The sequence below is a fragment of the Muntiacus reevesi genome, chromosome 3, assembly GCF_963930625.1.
Source record: "Muntiacus reevesi chromosome 3, mMunRee1.1, whole genome shotgun sequence".
Classification (NCBI taxonomy): Eukaryota; Metazoa; Chordata; class Mammalia; order Artiodactyla; family Cervidae; genus Muntiacus; species Muntiacus reevesi.
The window spans coordinates 190,572,639-190,590,718 of record NC_089251.1 but is presented as its reverse complement, the minus strand read 5'-3'; the positions used below and the strand labels follow the sequence as shown (position 1 = coordinate 190,590,718).

The 18,080-nt window shown below is 37.6% G+C and overlaps 1 protein-coding gene across 1 annotated transcript in view; it reads left to right on the top strand.

The window, feature by feature from the left end:
- The window catches only part of LAMA2 (laminin subunit alpha 2), a 673,037-nt gene that overhangs the window by 415,492 nt on the left and 239,465 nt on the right, over window positions 1-18,080 (top strand). The window contains exons 19-21 of the mRNA XM_065931349.1: window positions 3,258-3,469; window positions 8,604-8,710; window positions 14,466-14,646. Coding sequence (XP_065787421.1) covers window positions 3,258-3,469; window positions 8,604-8,710; window positions 14,466-14,646 — 500 coding nt within the window. The remainder of the gene's footprint in view (window positions 1-3,257; window positions 3,470-8,603; window positions 8,711-14,465; window positions 14,647-18,080) is intronic.

The window sequence follows — 18,080 nt, the reverse complement described above, 5'->3', positions numbered from 1 at the left end:
ACTTTATATTTTTATCTCAGTTTAATTTCTACTTTGAGACCAAATTCTTTATATGTAAGAGCTTTGAGAACTTGGACATATAATCTTAGTCAAGTATCCTTTAAACTTAAACCCAATGTTATATGTCACATGTTCAAATTTCAAAAATTTGTTTTAATGTTTTCTTCTCTTCTGTCCTACTTTCCACCTCTAGATTTGGTTAGAACCAAAGTCTAATAAGCTTACTTAGTACCAAGAGGCTTGAATGCTTGAGTGTGTGTGTGTGTGTGTGTGTGTGTGAGAGAGAGAGAGAGAGAGAGAGAGAGAGAGAAGGGCTGGCTTTTGGGCAACGGACACATAGTAGAGTCAGTCTGTCCTGAGTAATTCATCTAAGTGCATTTCTGCTGACCTCTTTCTGTTTACTGTCCACCTGATCACCTCTTCCCCCAGGTCCAGTAACTCTCTCCACTACTTTCCTCTCACTTGTGGGAGCACAGGACACATACTGCTGTTTACTCTCTACACTGGGACCTACCAACATTTCTGCTCTCATCATTTCTCCTCCATTTGCCTTTCTAACTCCATCCCTTTCCTGTTTGGGTGTGCACTGCATAAAGAGTTGCCACATTCATAGAAATGGTGATTTTTAAAGCCAAAGTCCAGAAGGTTCCAGTATTTCTGCTTTCCTTTCCATCAGATCTCTTTACTTGGTCTTGCAGCCCAAGCGGCCTTGCTGCTTGAATTGAGGGAATGGAGAAAAATCGAGACCAAGAGCATGGCAAAACAAAATAAGACAAAATGTGAACCGATGGTCTGTCACATGTAAGGCACTAGTTACAGTTTTCAGAAACTTCTGCTTGGGGCCAGAGCACTGGTATTTTGAGAGATTACTGCCTTCCTCTGACTAGAGAATGTTTCAAACAAAAGTAAAAGAAGAGAATCAGGGGTGAAGGAACTGGGCATTCATCATGGCACTTTGCTGAGATTCTAGGCTTTTATTGTCTGGACAAGAGGAGAAAATATAGAAAATCAAGGAGACAGTGTTTTGTTGGTCATGAAAGGATGACTGTCAGAGCATCAAGAGGAATTAAAAAGAACATGGAGGGAAAAAAAAAATGAGCTAAATGCTGATGACCCTGGCTCTACTTTATAATTTCTACTGAAACATTTCTGTAAATCTCTTAAGAATACTCGTCTCTGTATAAAAATGCACACACACACACACGCGCGCGCGTAATAAAATCTGAATGCTCACTTTTAGTGAAGTGGCATATGAAATGATGTATCATGTATATTCAGTAAGTCTCCTTACATGTCCTACAACAAAAAGATGGATGTTTCTTCAGTGATTCTATTTAATTGTAGTTATTTTCTTGTGAATTGAGTTGGTTTTTTAAATTATTGTTGTGTGACAATTTTAGACTGATTAATTGGTGTCTATTTAAAAAAATTTCCAGATCTTGTTATATAATGCCATCTCTCCTGAGGGCAGCAAGTCAGAAAAGTGAGCTGAAAATAATGGGGTTTTGTTGTCTGTGATAATGATCATTGTATATTGCTATTCTAGTGGAGCAAAGTCACTCTCTTAATGGTAAACAAAATGAGATGTGAATATATGTGGATGTGATCATGAGCTCTGAATATCAAGTAAGGCAAGAAGAATTGGGTTAAAATTTAAAAGGATTTTCTTGTTATCTTTACTGAATACCACTCCTTAAGGGATTGGGAGGGAGTGGATTTTATGCACTGAAATATTAGTTCATATTTTACAATAGAGAATTAATAAGCAATTGTATTTGGAGGTGGCAGTATTCTTCCAAGCAATATTTATATCATGACTTTCACAATTCATAAAGTATTTTGTTAAAACTCGTAATCTTATTAAAAATTATGATAAATGTTTAATTGTACAAGCTTATTATGGCACCTGTAAATTTTCTAGAAAACTTTGAATAATCAATGTATCTTACTTACAAAATTAATAACTTTCCCCCATAATCATATTATTAAAGTGTCCTTATATGATGTACTGGATTTAAACCATTTGTTTCTATAGTAGAGAGCATTTTTCTCTACACAGTGACTTTTATATCTGTAAGTAAGTGAGCATAAACACAGTGTATTATTGAAATATATTCTCCCACATTGTTTTTATTCCCCTTCAATTTTGACCCTCGCTGTAAAGGACTTTCTGTTTTGCTAAGACGGCACAGATAACAGAGCTAGCTTGACCACAAAAGGTCAGATGCATTGTTTCATGTCTCCTTTGGCAAGTAAAGCTTAATATGCAGCATGAGCAAATGTAACTGAAAGAGAAGACAGAGTAGATTACAAATAAGTGCTTTCTATAAAAGGTGTTGGGCTGCCGTCTATGGAGTCACACAGAGTGGGACAGGACTGAAGTGACTTAGCAGCCGCAGCAGCATAAAAGGTGCATCTGTAACGTTAAGTAACATTTTAAAACAGAACACGTGGTTAAAGGGAAATCTGATACAAAATTTAAAACAATCTCTCCCATGCCTCCTAAATAATATGAATTTTTATTTTTCCAATAATATATAAAGTAGTATTTAGTCCTTTAAAAAAAAAAGAACTAGAGTCTGCTAATGGGAGATGTGGGCACAATTAAGCCTCACGTTATGGCATTTTACCGTGATATGCAGCATGCCTGCTTCTCCTTGGTAAAGACTCTTCAGTGGAAATCTGCTTCTGTATGGATATGCAAATATATAAAAGCCTATGCAGAGACACAGCCCCCATACAAATAATGAGACTCTTTCAATTTTCTACTTAATACATTCTGAATTCTCACTACTGTACTTCCTTGTGAGCCTATTTCCTCATAACAAGCTCTTGCTGCAACAACAACAAAAAAAATGTGAACCATACATATTTGTACAGAAAACAACCAATTGGAGTAGATACATATGATGTGTTGTACTACAAAGGCTCTCCACCGTGGGCCTGGCTCCCTCCGGAGTGCCAGCAGCAGATTTCTTATCTTGCTTTGGTCTCATCTTCAGTGCCAGTGACAGGTTTTTTTTTTCCCCCCTCTGGCTGAAATCTAATTACTAGTGAAACTGGCAGGATTTCATCTTGTATCTACACTGCAGTAACAGAGAAAGCATTCTTTTAATCACCTTGCATTTGAGAAAAGGAGCACTTAAAGGGAAAACATATCCTGGGAGAGAAATAGAATAAAAAAATACATAAACATTGCCCCCAGTGGGTTTCATGGGTTCCTCCCAAATACTCACTGATGAAATTTTTCGCCTTAGGTGTGCGGAAGGCTATTTTGGACAACCTTCTGTACCTGGAGGATCGTGTCAGCCATGCCAATGCAATGACAACCTTGACTTCTCCATTCCTGGCAGCTGTGACAGCTTGTCTGGCTCCTGTCTGATATGTAAGCCGGGTACAACAGGCCGGTACTGTGAGCTCTGCGCTGATGGATATTTTGGAGATGCGGTTAATGCAAAGAACTGTCAGCGTAAGTCGTGAACTATTGATGCCCTTGACAGAATTGATGCATTGCACCTCAAAGTAGCTGATGAGTTCTTGAGTGGGGATTGGAGAGTAGGAAATTACCTGTAATACATGTAAGATAGATTTCCAGCCTATACACAGAGTCTGAATATTCTAATACATTTCCTTTGTACCAATAGATTAAATCCTCTCAAAGTTGCTGCGTTGTTGAAGTATCATTGTTTTTCAAATGATACACATATTTCTGTCTACACATGGAATAAAGATTGTTAAGTAAATTTTTGTCTATGACAGGAAAGAAGAATTTGAAAATTAGGCCCTATTTATCCTTATTGTTTATCTCAATTCTAATCATTTTCTTGAAATACATTGATTTGCCCATATTATTTCATTAGTATCTGTCAGTACGTTTTAATCTGTTATGCTTTCGTGTGTAAACTTTACATTCTTGTGTTTCACAATAGGTGAAATATTCTGCCAGTATTCTTACACACCAGCATTTGTAATTGTTGAGTGATTAACCATCAGCTTAAGACTACTCATAGAATGCCATTTCTGTATTTTACTTCCACAAAATTAGCTATTGTAGGACTTTATTCATATTAGTCAGTACATTCCTACCCTCGTCTTGAATTTCTCAACTATATTCTTTGGTATTGCATAGAATATTAGTGGTAACATGCAAGAGAGATCTCATTGTGGAGAGTCAAACGGAAGGAGCACCCTTGTTAGAGCAGCTTAGTGCTGGACCCTACCATAATCAACTTCACGTACTGTGGTAATCCTCAGGAAGAGCAAGTTATGATACCAGCTTAACAATTCTCTTCTGCTGACTTCATTATATAAGAAGGGATCCTTCTAGCCCTTCAGTTGGGTCCCAGGACCTGCAACTTTACAGAAGCCACTGGCAATGCTGTGCCTGTTAGCATCTCTGCTATAAATACCAATGACCTGCTAGGGTCCCCCACTTCAAGAAGAAACGTGTCTTTCTCCTCACAGGTTTGGAAGATGAGTGCCACCATTTTATCATTTAAACACGACAGTTTGTTGAATCAAAAACAAACCACTTTCTGGAATAGTCAACAGCTATTAATATCACCCGTAAATTGTCAAGTTTTTTCAGCAAAACTTCCAACAGGCTCAGAAGCACCTTTAAACACTGGGTTTGTGGCATCTGTGTAAAATAAGGAGCTCAAGAAAGTCTCCAGTTGAAGCATAGTGTCTAGGATCTATACTTTCTACCAGTATGACTCTGCGCAAGACGTTTGAGCGCGCTGAGATTCAGTTTCCTCATTTACATAAAGCACTCTAAGTTTCTATAGAAATTAAAGGATCTAACACATGAAACTGTCTAGTGAGCTGCCTGGGGTATCTCACCTGTTGGCTCCTTTGTAGAGATGCTGACAGTAGTTGTGAATATTTATGGCTCACCAATTCTAGAGCTGTGTTCTTCACTGAATGACCTCATTTTCTATCTTCCAATAACCCCTTCTATAAAGTTGAAGAGACAGTTCCACTCTTTATTGTGGTGAATTCAGAATCTGCAGCATGAAGTCTTAAGAACATGTAGAATAATATAGTATAAAGCCATTTTTGAATCATAACCAATTTTTTTATCACTTGCCATGAAGTATAGACATGATTGTGTTTTTAATGCTCTTTAGCATATAAAAATATCAGAAACTTATTTATTATCTATTTTATGACTTTTCATAGAAATAATAGCTCCTCTATGCATAATTAGCAAATCTTTACAAAAAGAAAATTCATAATAAACTATTATTTTAGTTGCCTCTGCATCTGTTTATAGAAAGTACACCTCTACGAATTTGCCCTTTAAATTTACATGCATTGTTTGTGTCATACCTTTTATTTAAAAATTGCACTAAAATTCTTCATTGTTTTTTTTTTAATTATTTTAATTGGAGGATAATTACTTTACAGTATTGTGGGTTTTGCCATTCATCAGCCTGAATTGGCCATAGGTATGCATGTATCCCCCTCCATCCTGAACCTCCCCACCCTATGCCCCTAGGTTGTCCCAGAGCACCGGCTTTATTGCTTTATTTTTAAAATGACTTTATAGTAAATTTAATCATTAAGTGTTCCCCACTCTAATAAAAAAGTGACTTTTAAATTATAAGGTATTTGATTTTTAAAATTTATATGTATATATATATATATATATGAAACATGTAAAGAAATTAGAAGTATATATAATAATTCTCGGAATTACCCTGGTAGCTCAGACAGTAAACAATCTGCCTGCAATACAGGAGACCGGAGTTTGATCCCTGGGTCGGGAAGATCCCCTGGAGGAGGGCTTGGCAACCCACTCCAGTGTTCTTGCCTGGAGAATCCCCATGGGCGGAGGAGCCTGGGGGGCTACAATCCATGGAGTCACAGAGTTGGACACAACTGAGCAACTTCATCTTTCTTTCTTTGTATAATAATTCTAGTAGTCAAATGACATGGATCTTTAAAGAAAACATATCCTTCAGGCTCTTCTCACATGCCGCTATACACTGTACTGTCGTGTCCGACTCTTTGTGACCCCGTGGACTGTAGCCCGCCTGGCTCTTCGGCCCATGGGGATTCTCCAGGCAAGAACACTGGAGTGGGTTGCCATGGCCTCCTCCAGGGGATCTTCCAAGCCCAGGGATTGAACCAAGGTCTCCTGCATTTCAGGCCGATTCTGTACCATCTGAGCCACCAGGGAAGCCATAGACTATCCTGAGGCTACTGCCTGAGGAAGATAACTGGCTGGAGACAGTTTTTAATGGCCACCCAGCTAGAATCAGGTTTGCAGACCCTGACGGCCAAGCTACTGGAAGAATAATCAAGCAATTTTTAAGAAAGAAGTAAAACTAAGTAGCACCTCCAGTCAGAGCAATAGAAAAATAGCATAGGCTGATAGAGTAGCTATTTATAATGTATTTATAAATTGTACTCAAATTGAAGTATTCAGAGATAAGAAATATTGTACAAAGTTTACCAAAACTATCTATGAATAATCTATATGCCTGTGTCATCTCCCACTCACATTTTTATTCTGGGATCAGTGCAATTATATGTACTGATAAAAATACACTTGCAGAGTACAGAGTGAACCATTAATTGCCATTCTATTTGTGAAAAAGCCTCTTAATTTTTAGACTGATTTATTATATGTTTCAGAATAATGTCAGACAACTCCATGACAGAAAATGATAAAAGATTACTGAAATCAAATACATTTTCTATTGTTGGAGATAGTATATAAGTTATAAAACAAATATGATTTTTAAAAATTGTAATGCTGTACTGCTAATACTTTTGGAAAAACTTGGTCTTCTATACATTTTATTCAATGTGTTTTTATAAATTTAAGGTGTACAACCTTTTTGATAAATTTATACATTGTAATGTGGTTGCCATTGTGGCAATATTTACCCTGTTGCATAATTATAGTACAATATTTTTGTCTATGTTCATTATAGCTGTGCATTAGATCACTATGTCTTATTTACTACTTGTTGCAAGTTTGTAGCCCTAACATCAATTTTACCCCTCTACCCAACCCCCATGCAATGGTAACCATCATTTCATGCTGTTTTTTATGAGTTTGACTTATTTAGGTTCCACATATAAGTGATATCATGTAATACTTATCTTTCTCTTTCTGACTTATCTCACTTAGACTAATATGCTCAAGGCTTATCCAAATAGCAGGATAGCCTCCTTTTTCATGGCTGAATAATATTCCTCTGTGTGTGTGTGTGTGTGTGTGTGTGTGTGTGTGTGTGTGTGTGTACATGCACACATGGGTGTGCATGCACATGCTTTGTCATTCTGTCACATCTGACTCTTGTGATTCTTTGAACTATAGCCTGCCAGGCTCCTCTGTCCATGAGATTTCTTCCAGGCTAGACTACTAAAGTGGGTTGCCTTTTCCTTCTCCAGGATATCTTCCCAACTCAGGGATTGTACCTATGTCTCCTGAATTGGCTGGTGGATTCTTTACCACTGAGCCACCTGGGAATCCCTCCATTGTGTATACACCACATCCTTTTATCCACTTATCTATTCATGAGCCTTTAGGTTGTTTCCATTTCTTGGCTATGGTGAATAATGCTGCAATAAACATGAAAGTGCATGTGTCTGTTCAAGATGCCGTTTCCATTTCCTTTATGTATATTTCCTGAAAGGATGTCACTGGAATGTGTATAGGAGTTCTATTTTTAATTTTCTGAAGGACATCTGTATTGTCTTCCATAGTGGTTGGACCCATTTACGTTCCCACCAGTGGTGTATAAGGGCTCCCTTTTTCACCACACTCTCACCAACCCTCACTGTCTCTTGTCTTCCTGATGGCAGCCGTTTTAGCAGATGTAGGCAGCTCACTGTGGTTTTGATTTATAATTCCCTAGTGATTAGTGATGTTGAGCATCTTTTCATGGCCTGTCTGTCACTTTGGTGTCCTCTTTGGAGACATGTCTACTTAATTCTTCTGCCTTATATACTTTTCTAATCTTAAATGTTTTTCAGATTTATATATTTATTTTATATTTCATCTTAAGCTCATTTATTTTTAAATTAACACAAAAACTGGCATATAGTAAATAATCATTTGGAAATAATAATGTTGTTCATTAATGGTAGCATTAATATTATTCCATGGGTGCTATTAATTTTGATAATTTCTCAAAATTATTTCAGCTCTAGAATCAGTATGCTCTAGAGTCAGTGTTACTTATATGGAGATTATAGTATTTTCTGTGTTACCCCAATGCATCTATGAAGAGGCAAGACAGCTGAAGGAGTGATGGAAAGAACATTTTACCTGAAATCTGCTAGATCACCTACTAATCATGTGGTCTTGTCCGACTTTTAATTTCAGTGTCTTAATTCTTACAACTGGAATAATAAAGGTGACAATAATATTTATACAACATATGGTGTGCCAGGAACTGTGCTGTTTTACATAATTCATCTCTAGAGCTTATAGAGTTGTTGTAAAGATCAGATGATATAATGCCTAACCGAACACTTAGCAATCAGAAAGCATTCTATTCTAAAACTTTGTGACCATTATTTAATAAACCTATGAAGACTATTAGAATACATTTCCCAAGCACAGATCTCTCCTCTCTTTGCAGCTTGTCACTGTAATGCCAACGGCTCCTTCTCTGAGATCTGCCATCCTCAGACGGGACAGTGTGAATGCAAACCTAATGTGCAGGGGCGGCGGTGTGATGAATGTAAGGTAAGAAGTCGGAGCTGACCAGTGAATTACTTCTTCCATCAGGCTTTTCATTGGCTTTCAGAAATGACCTATACCTGAGTATATTAAAAGACAAATTCAGGAATAACTCACTCTACATGTAAAATTACTGTGATCACCGAAATTAAAAAAAAAAATAGAACAACATTTGCCATACCGTAGCATTTGACCCTCAACCTATTGACACATTTCCTTGGTAGTGAATTTATGTAGTATTTACTCTAATTTAGACGTTTCTGAAAACACATACAAACTTAATCCCTGTCTATGGTGAGTCACATACCTTTTCCTTTGCCTTTATGTTTTTGGCAGGAGAAAAAAATGTCATACCTTTTGCTTTTATCAAGCACTTTGTTCTAGTTCCATCATTTAAAGTTCCAGTGAGCATTCTACTCAACAAAATTTTTCTGTATAGAAGCAAATCAAAGGATTTTTTGGATACCATTTTGCTAAAATGAAACAAAAATCAAAATTTGCTGCTTTCTTTTCCTGGATACATTACCCTGCCTTCAGTATGCCGAGCACCTTGAGATTCCTCCATGAGAGTACATGGATTTGCACTATTTTTTTCACATAAATAGGTAATTTCTCATGATGAACACTGTTAAGCAGAACCAAGCACTTCTCAGATGCCAAATTGGCCATTCTGTAGGAGGTTTAAAAATATTATTTGCTTCTATCTCTTGAATAACATGTATGCTCTCTTCTTTGTTTTTATTTTTCCGCTGGCTTTTAAAGCCCACTATGTGGTGGGACCCAAAGAAGCGATTCTGTGTGTCCTGTGGATGCAGTCCCACGGGCTCTGTGACCCCGCGGTGTGATATCGCAGGAAGATGTGTCTGTAAATCAGGCTTCGTAGGGAAACGATGCAACCTCAGCAGGCAGGTGCAGCGACAGGAGGAACAGCCACAGAGAGCGCAGTGGGTGCTGGGGTCTCCCCAGAGGTGGGGCGCCAGCAGCTCCAGCGGATGCCCTCGGGGAGCCTACCGGCCTGCGGCTCCGGTAATTCGAGAGGCACTGCATGGCTCTTGCCTCAGCATGCTGTGTTCCATTGCTGCTGCTGATCTGTCCTGGTGCCGTTTTACCAAAGAGTGGTTGCTAAGTGTGTGAACTGCAGATGTGAAAACTTGGCAATTCCTGATTGAAGGCTTGCCTTTAAAAAATAGCTACTGATAACGTTTTTTAAATCCTGTTCAAGTTCATAGGTTCATAAAAGTTTCAAGTGATCATTGGTATGTAGAAAACAAAGAAAGTGACTTGCCTAAGAAAGTCCAGGCCACTGATCTGCCCTTTGACTGACCTTTCATCATAATTAGTGACTGTTACATTACCACATTATAATTTTGTCCATGCATACAGCAAACACAAGCACACATTTTCACACACTGGAAGTCTACAACATGTACAAAAGAAGATAGCATATCTTCTACTATAAAAGTTTGATCCCCCTTCTCACGGGGCAAGACAAAGCAGATGGTGGAAGGAAGGAATTTGGGAAGAGAGAGAGAGGAAGAGAGGAGTAGGAAGAGAGGAATAGGAGCGAGGCCAAGATGCTGAGTACCAGGAGACAGGACCTGTCAGTGGAGAATCAGAGCTTATGTGAGAACTGAGGGTAGGGAATAGGAGGAGATGGAGAAGGAGTAGGAAAAGAAGAGGTAAAAGAAGGAGGAAGGGGGATGGGAAAGGGGGGAAGATGAGGGAGGAAGGTAGAACAAATTTATAGTTTTATTTCTTGCCTCTTTATTGACATTTTAAAATAACTAGTTTTGATATCAGACTGCCTGAGGTCAAATCCCAACTCCAACACTTCTGGTCCACCGTAAAACTGTTTCTTAGATCTTTTTGTAATTCAGCTTCTTCATCTGTAGTAGGACCTACATCATAGAGTTTGTATGTTGGCTCAGATCCTTCAAGGAGCAAATGCCAAGAGATTTACTGGAGGAGGCTCCAGTGAAGGGTGATGGGGATGGAGCATCATGTGCAGGGAGACTTCTGCTGAAATGTGGGTCTGCCCATGCAGAAGGAGAGAGGGAAAAAAAATATGGATAGAAAAGATTCACTGAATGCATTCTGCCCAAATCTCAAATTCTTGGCCAGGCCAGTTGGAAGTGCCCAAGCAAAATTTACCCATTGGAGGAATCTTGGATGGGGCAGGAAGATTCTAGTACTTCAGTGTACCAGTCAGTGACTAGGAGAAGCATGACTTGGTATGAGCTCCTTCACTAGATTCAAGAGAATGGAAGCTGAGGCTTGTCAATGAGTGACATTCCCACTGCACGCTCTCTTGCAGGAAGGTCTGCCCAGGCACATCTATGGCTGTCTCCAGGTTGTTGTGAGAGGAGTGTATAAAACACACATCTGAAGAGTTTTTAGTAATGATAGGTAGTGTTACTGTTATTATTACTATTGTTATTAAGTGGAGAAATCTTTAAAAGAGATTATGTTTTTTCAGAAATAAATGCATACATTTAAAGCAAAAGAAAGGGACAATAACTGATCACTATGTCTGCAAAATGGGCTTTCCCATGTGACTCAAGTGGTAAAGAATCTTCCTGCCAATGCAGGAGACTCAGGAGATGTGGGTTCAGCCCCCGAGTCAGGAAGATTCCCTGGAGGAGGAGCTCACAACTGACTCCGGTATTTTTGCCTGAAAAGTTCCGTGGACAGAGGAGCCTAGTGGGCTACAGTCCATGGGGCTGCAAAGAGTCAGACCTGACTGAGCATGAGCATGCAAAAATGTCTCCAGAACATATATTTAGCAGAATTATGAGCCCTTATCCATGCCCTCTTCCTACATATCCTACAGCACTGATGTATAGAGTGGTGTCTTGTCCTGAGACCACTTTTCCTCTGAGAGAGTATATGTGACAGCTAAGAGCACAGACTCTGAAGCCAGCCTGGCTTATTTGGAATCCTGACCCCACAACTGGCGAGCTGCTGACCAAATTACTTGACCCTTGTGTGCCTCAGTTTCACCACTCCAAGAAGTTTATGATAATAGCTATCTTTCAGGATTGTCTTGAGAATTTAAATGAGTTCATATTTGTAAAGGGCTTTAGAAATGTTGCTTGGCACATGGCAAGAACAATATGTAAGTGCTAGTTTTTATTATTATCCAAATGAGAATAAATTATATGAGCTCATCAAACTTACCACTGAGACTAGGCAGGCACTCGCTTCTCTGTATGTTTTACCTCATTAATCTCAATTACTAAGAATGTTCTTTAAAATTTGTTTACTACAGCATTTTCCCTGGACTGTGAAATAAATTTTTGAACAATTTATTAAAATTTTATTACTGAAATTTGGTAATATTTGTTTGGTATACCTGTAACTCAGCTGGTAAAGAATCCGCCTGCAATGCAGGAGACCCCAGTTTGATTCCTGGGTCAGGAAGATCCCCTGGAGAAGGGATAGGCTACCCACCCCAGTTTTCTTGGGCTTCCCTTGTGGCTCAGCTGGTAAAGAATCCACCTGCAATGCAGGAGACCTGGGTTTGATCCCTGGGTTGGGAAGATCCCCTGGAGAAGGGAACAACTCCCCACTCCAGTATGCTGGTCTGGAGAATTCCTTGGGCTGTATAGTCCATGGGGCCACAAAGAGTCTGACATGACTGAGCCACTTTGACTTTCAGGTTTTAAAACTATACTAGGTAAATATTAGAAAAGTATGATAAAGACATTACTTCTCATATATTTCTTTACATAATCAACTTTGGAATTTTTTAAATATGTAATAATTTGAAAGTTTACTATTTTATTGGTCTATCCATTAAAGATATTTGTGTAGCTATAGATAGATATGCTAAGTAAAGCAAACTTAGGAGGTAAAGATGAAGGTAAAGTACTATCTCTGCAATGCACATTCTAAGTCAAGAAAATTTAGGAAATAAAAACAAATGCAAACTATTACTTTTTAAAAAAAGTTTTACTATGTAATGCTCTAGTCTTTTTTTCTATGTATATAAGTTTCTATTTGTTTGTGTCTGAGTGGTATGTGTGCCTTTGTGGGTATGTAATTAAAATCATAGTGTATATGTAGTTTTGTATTCTGCTTTTTGAAGTTTTACTTAATGCTATATTCTACCCATATTCATATCATTAAAACTGCTTCAAAACAGGATTTTAAATGATTTTATATATTTCATAACATGAATGCCTCAATTTAATTTATTCAGCTTTTTCTCTAACACTGAACATTTAAGTACCTCTACAGTTGCTCATTATTATAATCAATAATACTGTAATAAGCATGCATGCATTTTTCTCAATTTCTGACTATTTCTCTAGGCCTGGTATTTAGAATTGTACACTGAATTGCTTTTTATTAATAAAAATATTATATGTTTTCTTTTCTTTCTTATAATTAATTTCAGAATCAAGTATTAGGTCATTTGTTACAAGTGTCACACAATTTCTTTAATTATACAATGAATCTGAATTAGAACTAAAAATAAAATCAAGAACTAAAATAAAATAAAGAACTATTTATTTTATGAAAACAAAGAACTAAAAATAAAGACAAGAACAAAAGTAAAGATTAAAATGATTATCAACCATGATCAACCCATTTTAGATTTAAAAAGAAAACTATTCTTAGCAACAGTCATTTTAAGAGACTTTCAGTATGATTTTGTTTTATAGGACTTATTATTAATATTGTTAACAATAATGGCAAAAATACATAATGAGGCTTAATCATGTCTCTTTGGGTGGCTCACATTAAATAGCTAGATTTATTTTCCAAAAAGTAATTATTAAGTCTAATTTTCCAAAATAAGAGTTAGTTTTACAAAGAAGTAATTACTGAGACTAATTTTCCAGATTAAAATATCATAATAATGTGACAAACTTCTACTTAAAAGACAGCCCTGACATACTTTAAGTAGGATATGTGCTTTTTCACTTTTCTGGTAGGAATGATTTTTAATCCATCAGCATTTTCTAATGTAGTCATTCTAGGTCTGATAACATGCATTTCCAGAAAGTCAGCCAAAGCTAGTAATGCTGGACCATGGAAGGTCATTTGTTACAAATAGATAAGAGATATGCATATGAATAACTCATCAGAGATGAAAGTTTCCCTTCATCTACCTAATTTGGTGCTTTGATATGTGTTCTCACAAATCAACTTTGATTGTTAGGATGAAACCCAAGCAACTAGATGTTAGTTACACCAATTTTTTTGTCAGTATAGGCATAACCTAAGAGTTACATTTATAATGTAATGATGATTAGAAGTATTCATGGATATACGACAAAAATTAGACCCAATATAAGAGGAAAAAGATTTATTTTAACTTTAGGTGACTGTCCAATAATATTGAAAGCATTTTTACCAAGTAAAAGGACTTAAAAATATCTGAAAATAACCAATTCTGATTATTAGAAATGAAACCAAATTTTTCTTTAAATAGAATTGCCATCCTCACTTTTTTCCACATTGCCATTAGAATCTTGAGACACATAGGAAAAGGCTGGTGAAAATATCATAGGCTGAATGAGAGCACCCTAGTTCCACCAATAATCTCAATGAAATTTCAGAGTAATTGCACTTTTCTCTTGGACATCATAGAAAAAGTCCACTAGGTTAAATGACAGTCCAATTCTCATAACATCACTGGAGAACCTTTATAGCCAACAGGCTCCTCTTTTCCCACCTGATCTTACAGTGCATCTACTGTCGTTGTGTATTAATTGATTTAAATTGAATTTTTCTCATTCCACTTCTATGCCAGCCTGAGACCTTTGGCCTCCAATCGGCAAGAGGGTGCGTCCCCTGCAACTGCAACTCCTTTGGGTCCAAATCATTTGACTGTGAAGAGAATGGTCAATGTTGGTGCCAGCCGGGAGTAACAGGAAAGAAATGTGATCACTGTGCCCATGGCTACTTCAACTTCCAAGAAGGCGGATGCACAGGTCTGTAAATGAGACCAAGCTCAATGCATTCACTACCTGGTTTTGGTATTTAGCCGTCTGTAGCAGTTTGTTCTACAAGATTCCCGGAGATTAAAGGAAATACACCTTGACAGCAGGCAAACATATAATACAAAAAAATGCTTAACCTAATGCTTTGCATATGTTTTTAGTAAGTTAAAGGAAATACATTGTAATTTGAAACACTGCCCTATAAATAGCTGTGCCTGCAATAAAAATCCATCAGTAGATCCCAGTTCTGCTGTCTCCCTCCCTAACTGTGACCTCTGTTCAGCCAGTCACTCAAAGGCTACTGCAGCTTGAAAGTCAGATGCTCAATTTTTCTGGTGCCAGTATTATCTTAGTTTAAACTTTACTCCCAAGCTAATACAGTTCAACTTTCCCTTTTCCTGTTGCAAAATTGGTACAATGATCAGAGAAGTTAGTATCTTTTTCTGGTATTGTAAAAAAAAAAAAAAATGTTTTCATCCACTTTCAGGTGCCTTGAAAACTGTGATGTTCTGAGAGAGAAATAGATTGGCTATAGATGTTTGTTAGCTCCAGAGAAAATGAAAGCTGGGGTTGCTAACTGTGGCTCCCTCAAGCAGGGTCCTCATATGTCCAGCCACAGCCTTCCTACAGATCCTGAGTTAAGAAAATAGGAATTGACACTACAGATGAAAGTAAAGTTTGAGCATTTGCCTTGATTTTATACTATTAAGCTGGAATCGACCTCTGTTCCAACAGTCACTTGGTTGAGTATTAGTCTTGTTTACTAAACTCAGTAGTACAACATTGATGATACTCATACACTTTCAGAACACGGTAAATACATGGCAAGATTTTAAGACATGATTATTGACTACTGAAGCAAATTGTGTTGGGGTGGGAAGAATATTAAAAACCAGTACCTTTAAGATATTCTCAACCACTTCTGATGAACAGTTTTTATCATAAATTAAGCCATTATAAGTTACTCTGAATAATATTATTGTAGATCTTCTCAGAATTTATGTATAATCTCTAAGAAAATATATGTATTTACTAAAAAGTGTATAAGGCTGCATTTTAAAATATACTCTATTCTTTATAAATACAACTCTCACTAGCATTTTTACTTAATATTAATTGAAGAAAAAGTGCTACAAATTCAAATATATCCACTACCAGAAATTATAAATATCAAAAGCATTATTTTAAAATGATGAAATGGTGATAACATTTTAGAAATGCAAACTTAGTAGCATTCTAAGCCAGAGAAGCAGAACAGAAAAAAATTTTTAAAAAGCATAAAACAGGCAGGGTAGCATTATGTTTGAAAACATGACTCTCACCAAACAGCCTGGATTTGTTTAGTGGCTCTCCCACTTTAGAGATGTAGGTTCAATCCCTGGATCAGGAAGATCCCCTAAAGGAGGGCACGGCAACCCACTCCAGTATTCTTGCAAAGAGAATCCCATGGACAGAAGAATCTGATGGGTTATGGTCCATGGGGTCTCAAAGAGTCAGACAAGACTGAGTCAACTTACCACTGCACACCACCAACAGTTAGTTATATGACTTTGACTGAGTGACCTCACCTCACTGTACCCTGCAAACTTCATCTATTAAATTAGGAAAATAATAGTATCTGCCTCACTTGGGTTTTAAAAGAATTAGGTGAGTTAATGGCCATCTACTACTGTGGGCAAGAATCTCTTAGAAGAAATGGAGTATCCCTCAGACTCAACAAAAGAGTCTGAAATGCAGCACTTGGATGCAATCTCAAAAATGACAGAATGATCTCTGTCCATTTCCAAGGCAAACCATTCAGTATCACAGTAATCCAAGTCTATGCCCCAACCAGTAACGCTGAAGAAGCTGAAGCTGAACAGTTCTATGAAGACCTACAAGACCTCCTAGAACTAACACCCAAAAAAGATGTCCTTTTCATTATAGGGGACTGGAATGAAAAAGTATGAAGTCAAGAGATACCTGGAGTAACAGGCAAATTTGACCTTGGAATACAAAATGAAGCAGGTCAAAGGTTAACGGAGTTTTTCCAAGAGAACTCATTGGTCATAGCAAACACCCTCTTCCAACAACACAAGAGAAGACTCTAACACATGGACTTTACCTGATGGTCAATACTGAAATCAGATAGATCATATACTTTGCAGCTGAAAATGGAGAAGCTCTATATGGTTAGTAAAAACAAGATGGGGAGCTGACTGTGGCTCAGATCATGAACACCTTATTGCCAAATTCAGACTTAAATTGAAGGAAGTAGGGAAAACCACTAGACCATTCAGGTAAGACTAAAATCAAATCCCTTACAATTACACAAAAGAAGTGACAAATAGATTCAAGGAGTTAGATGTGATAGAGTGGCTGAAGAACTATGGATGGAGGTTCGTGACATTGTACATGAGGCAGTAATCAAGACCATCCCCAAGAAAGATAAATGCAAAAAGGCAAAATGCTTGTCTGAGGAGGCCTTAAAAATAGCTGAGAAAAGAAGAGAAGCTAAAGGCATAGGAGAAAAGGAAAGATATACCCATTTGAATGCAGGGTTCCAAAGAATAGCAACAATAGATAAGAAAGTCTTCCTCAGTGAGCAAAGCAAAGAAATAGAGGAAAATAATAGAATGGGAAAGACTAGAGATCTCTTCAAGAAAATTAGAGTTACCAAGGGAACATTTCATGCAAAGATGGGCACAATAAAGGACAGAAATGGTATGGACCTAACAGAAGCAGAAGATATTAAGAAGAGGTGGCAAGAATATACAGAAAAACAATACAAAAAAGATCTTCATGACTGAGATAACCACAATGGTGTGATCACTCACCTAGAGCCAGACATCCTGGAATGTGAAGTCAAGTGGGCCTTATGAAGCATCACTACGAACAAAACTAGTGGAGGTGATGGAATTCCAGTGAAGCTATTTCACATCCTAAAAGATGATGCTGTGAAAATGCTGCACTCAGTATGTCAGCAAATTTGGAAAACTCAGCAGTGGCCACAGGACTGGAAAAGGTCAGTTTTCATTCCAACCCCAAGGAAAGGCAATGCCACGGAATGCTCAAACTATCACACAATTGCACTCGTCTCACACGCTAGCAAACTAATGCCTAAAATTCTCCACGTCAGGCTTCAACAGTGTGTGAACCGTGAACTTCCAGATGTTCAAGCTGGGTTTAGAAAAGGCAGAGGAACTAGAGATCAAATTGCCAACTTCCATTGGATCGTCGAAAAAGCAAGAGAGTTTCAGAAAAACATCTACCTCTGCTTTATGGCTACCTCTGCTTTGGCTGTGTTGATCACAACAAATTGTGGAAAATTCTGAAAGAGATGGGAATACCAGACCATCTGATTTGCTTCCTAAGAAGTCTATATGCAGGTTAGGGAGCAACAGTTAGAACTGGACATGAAACCACAGACTGGTTCCAAATTGGAC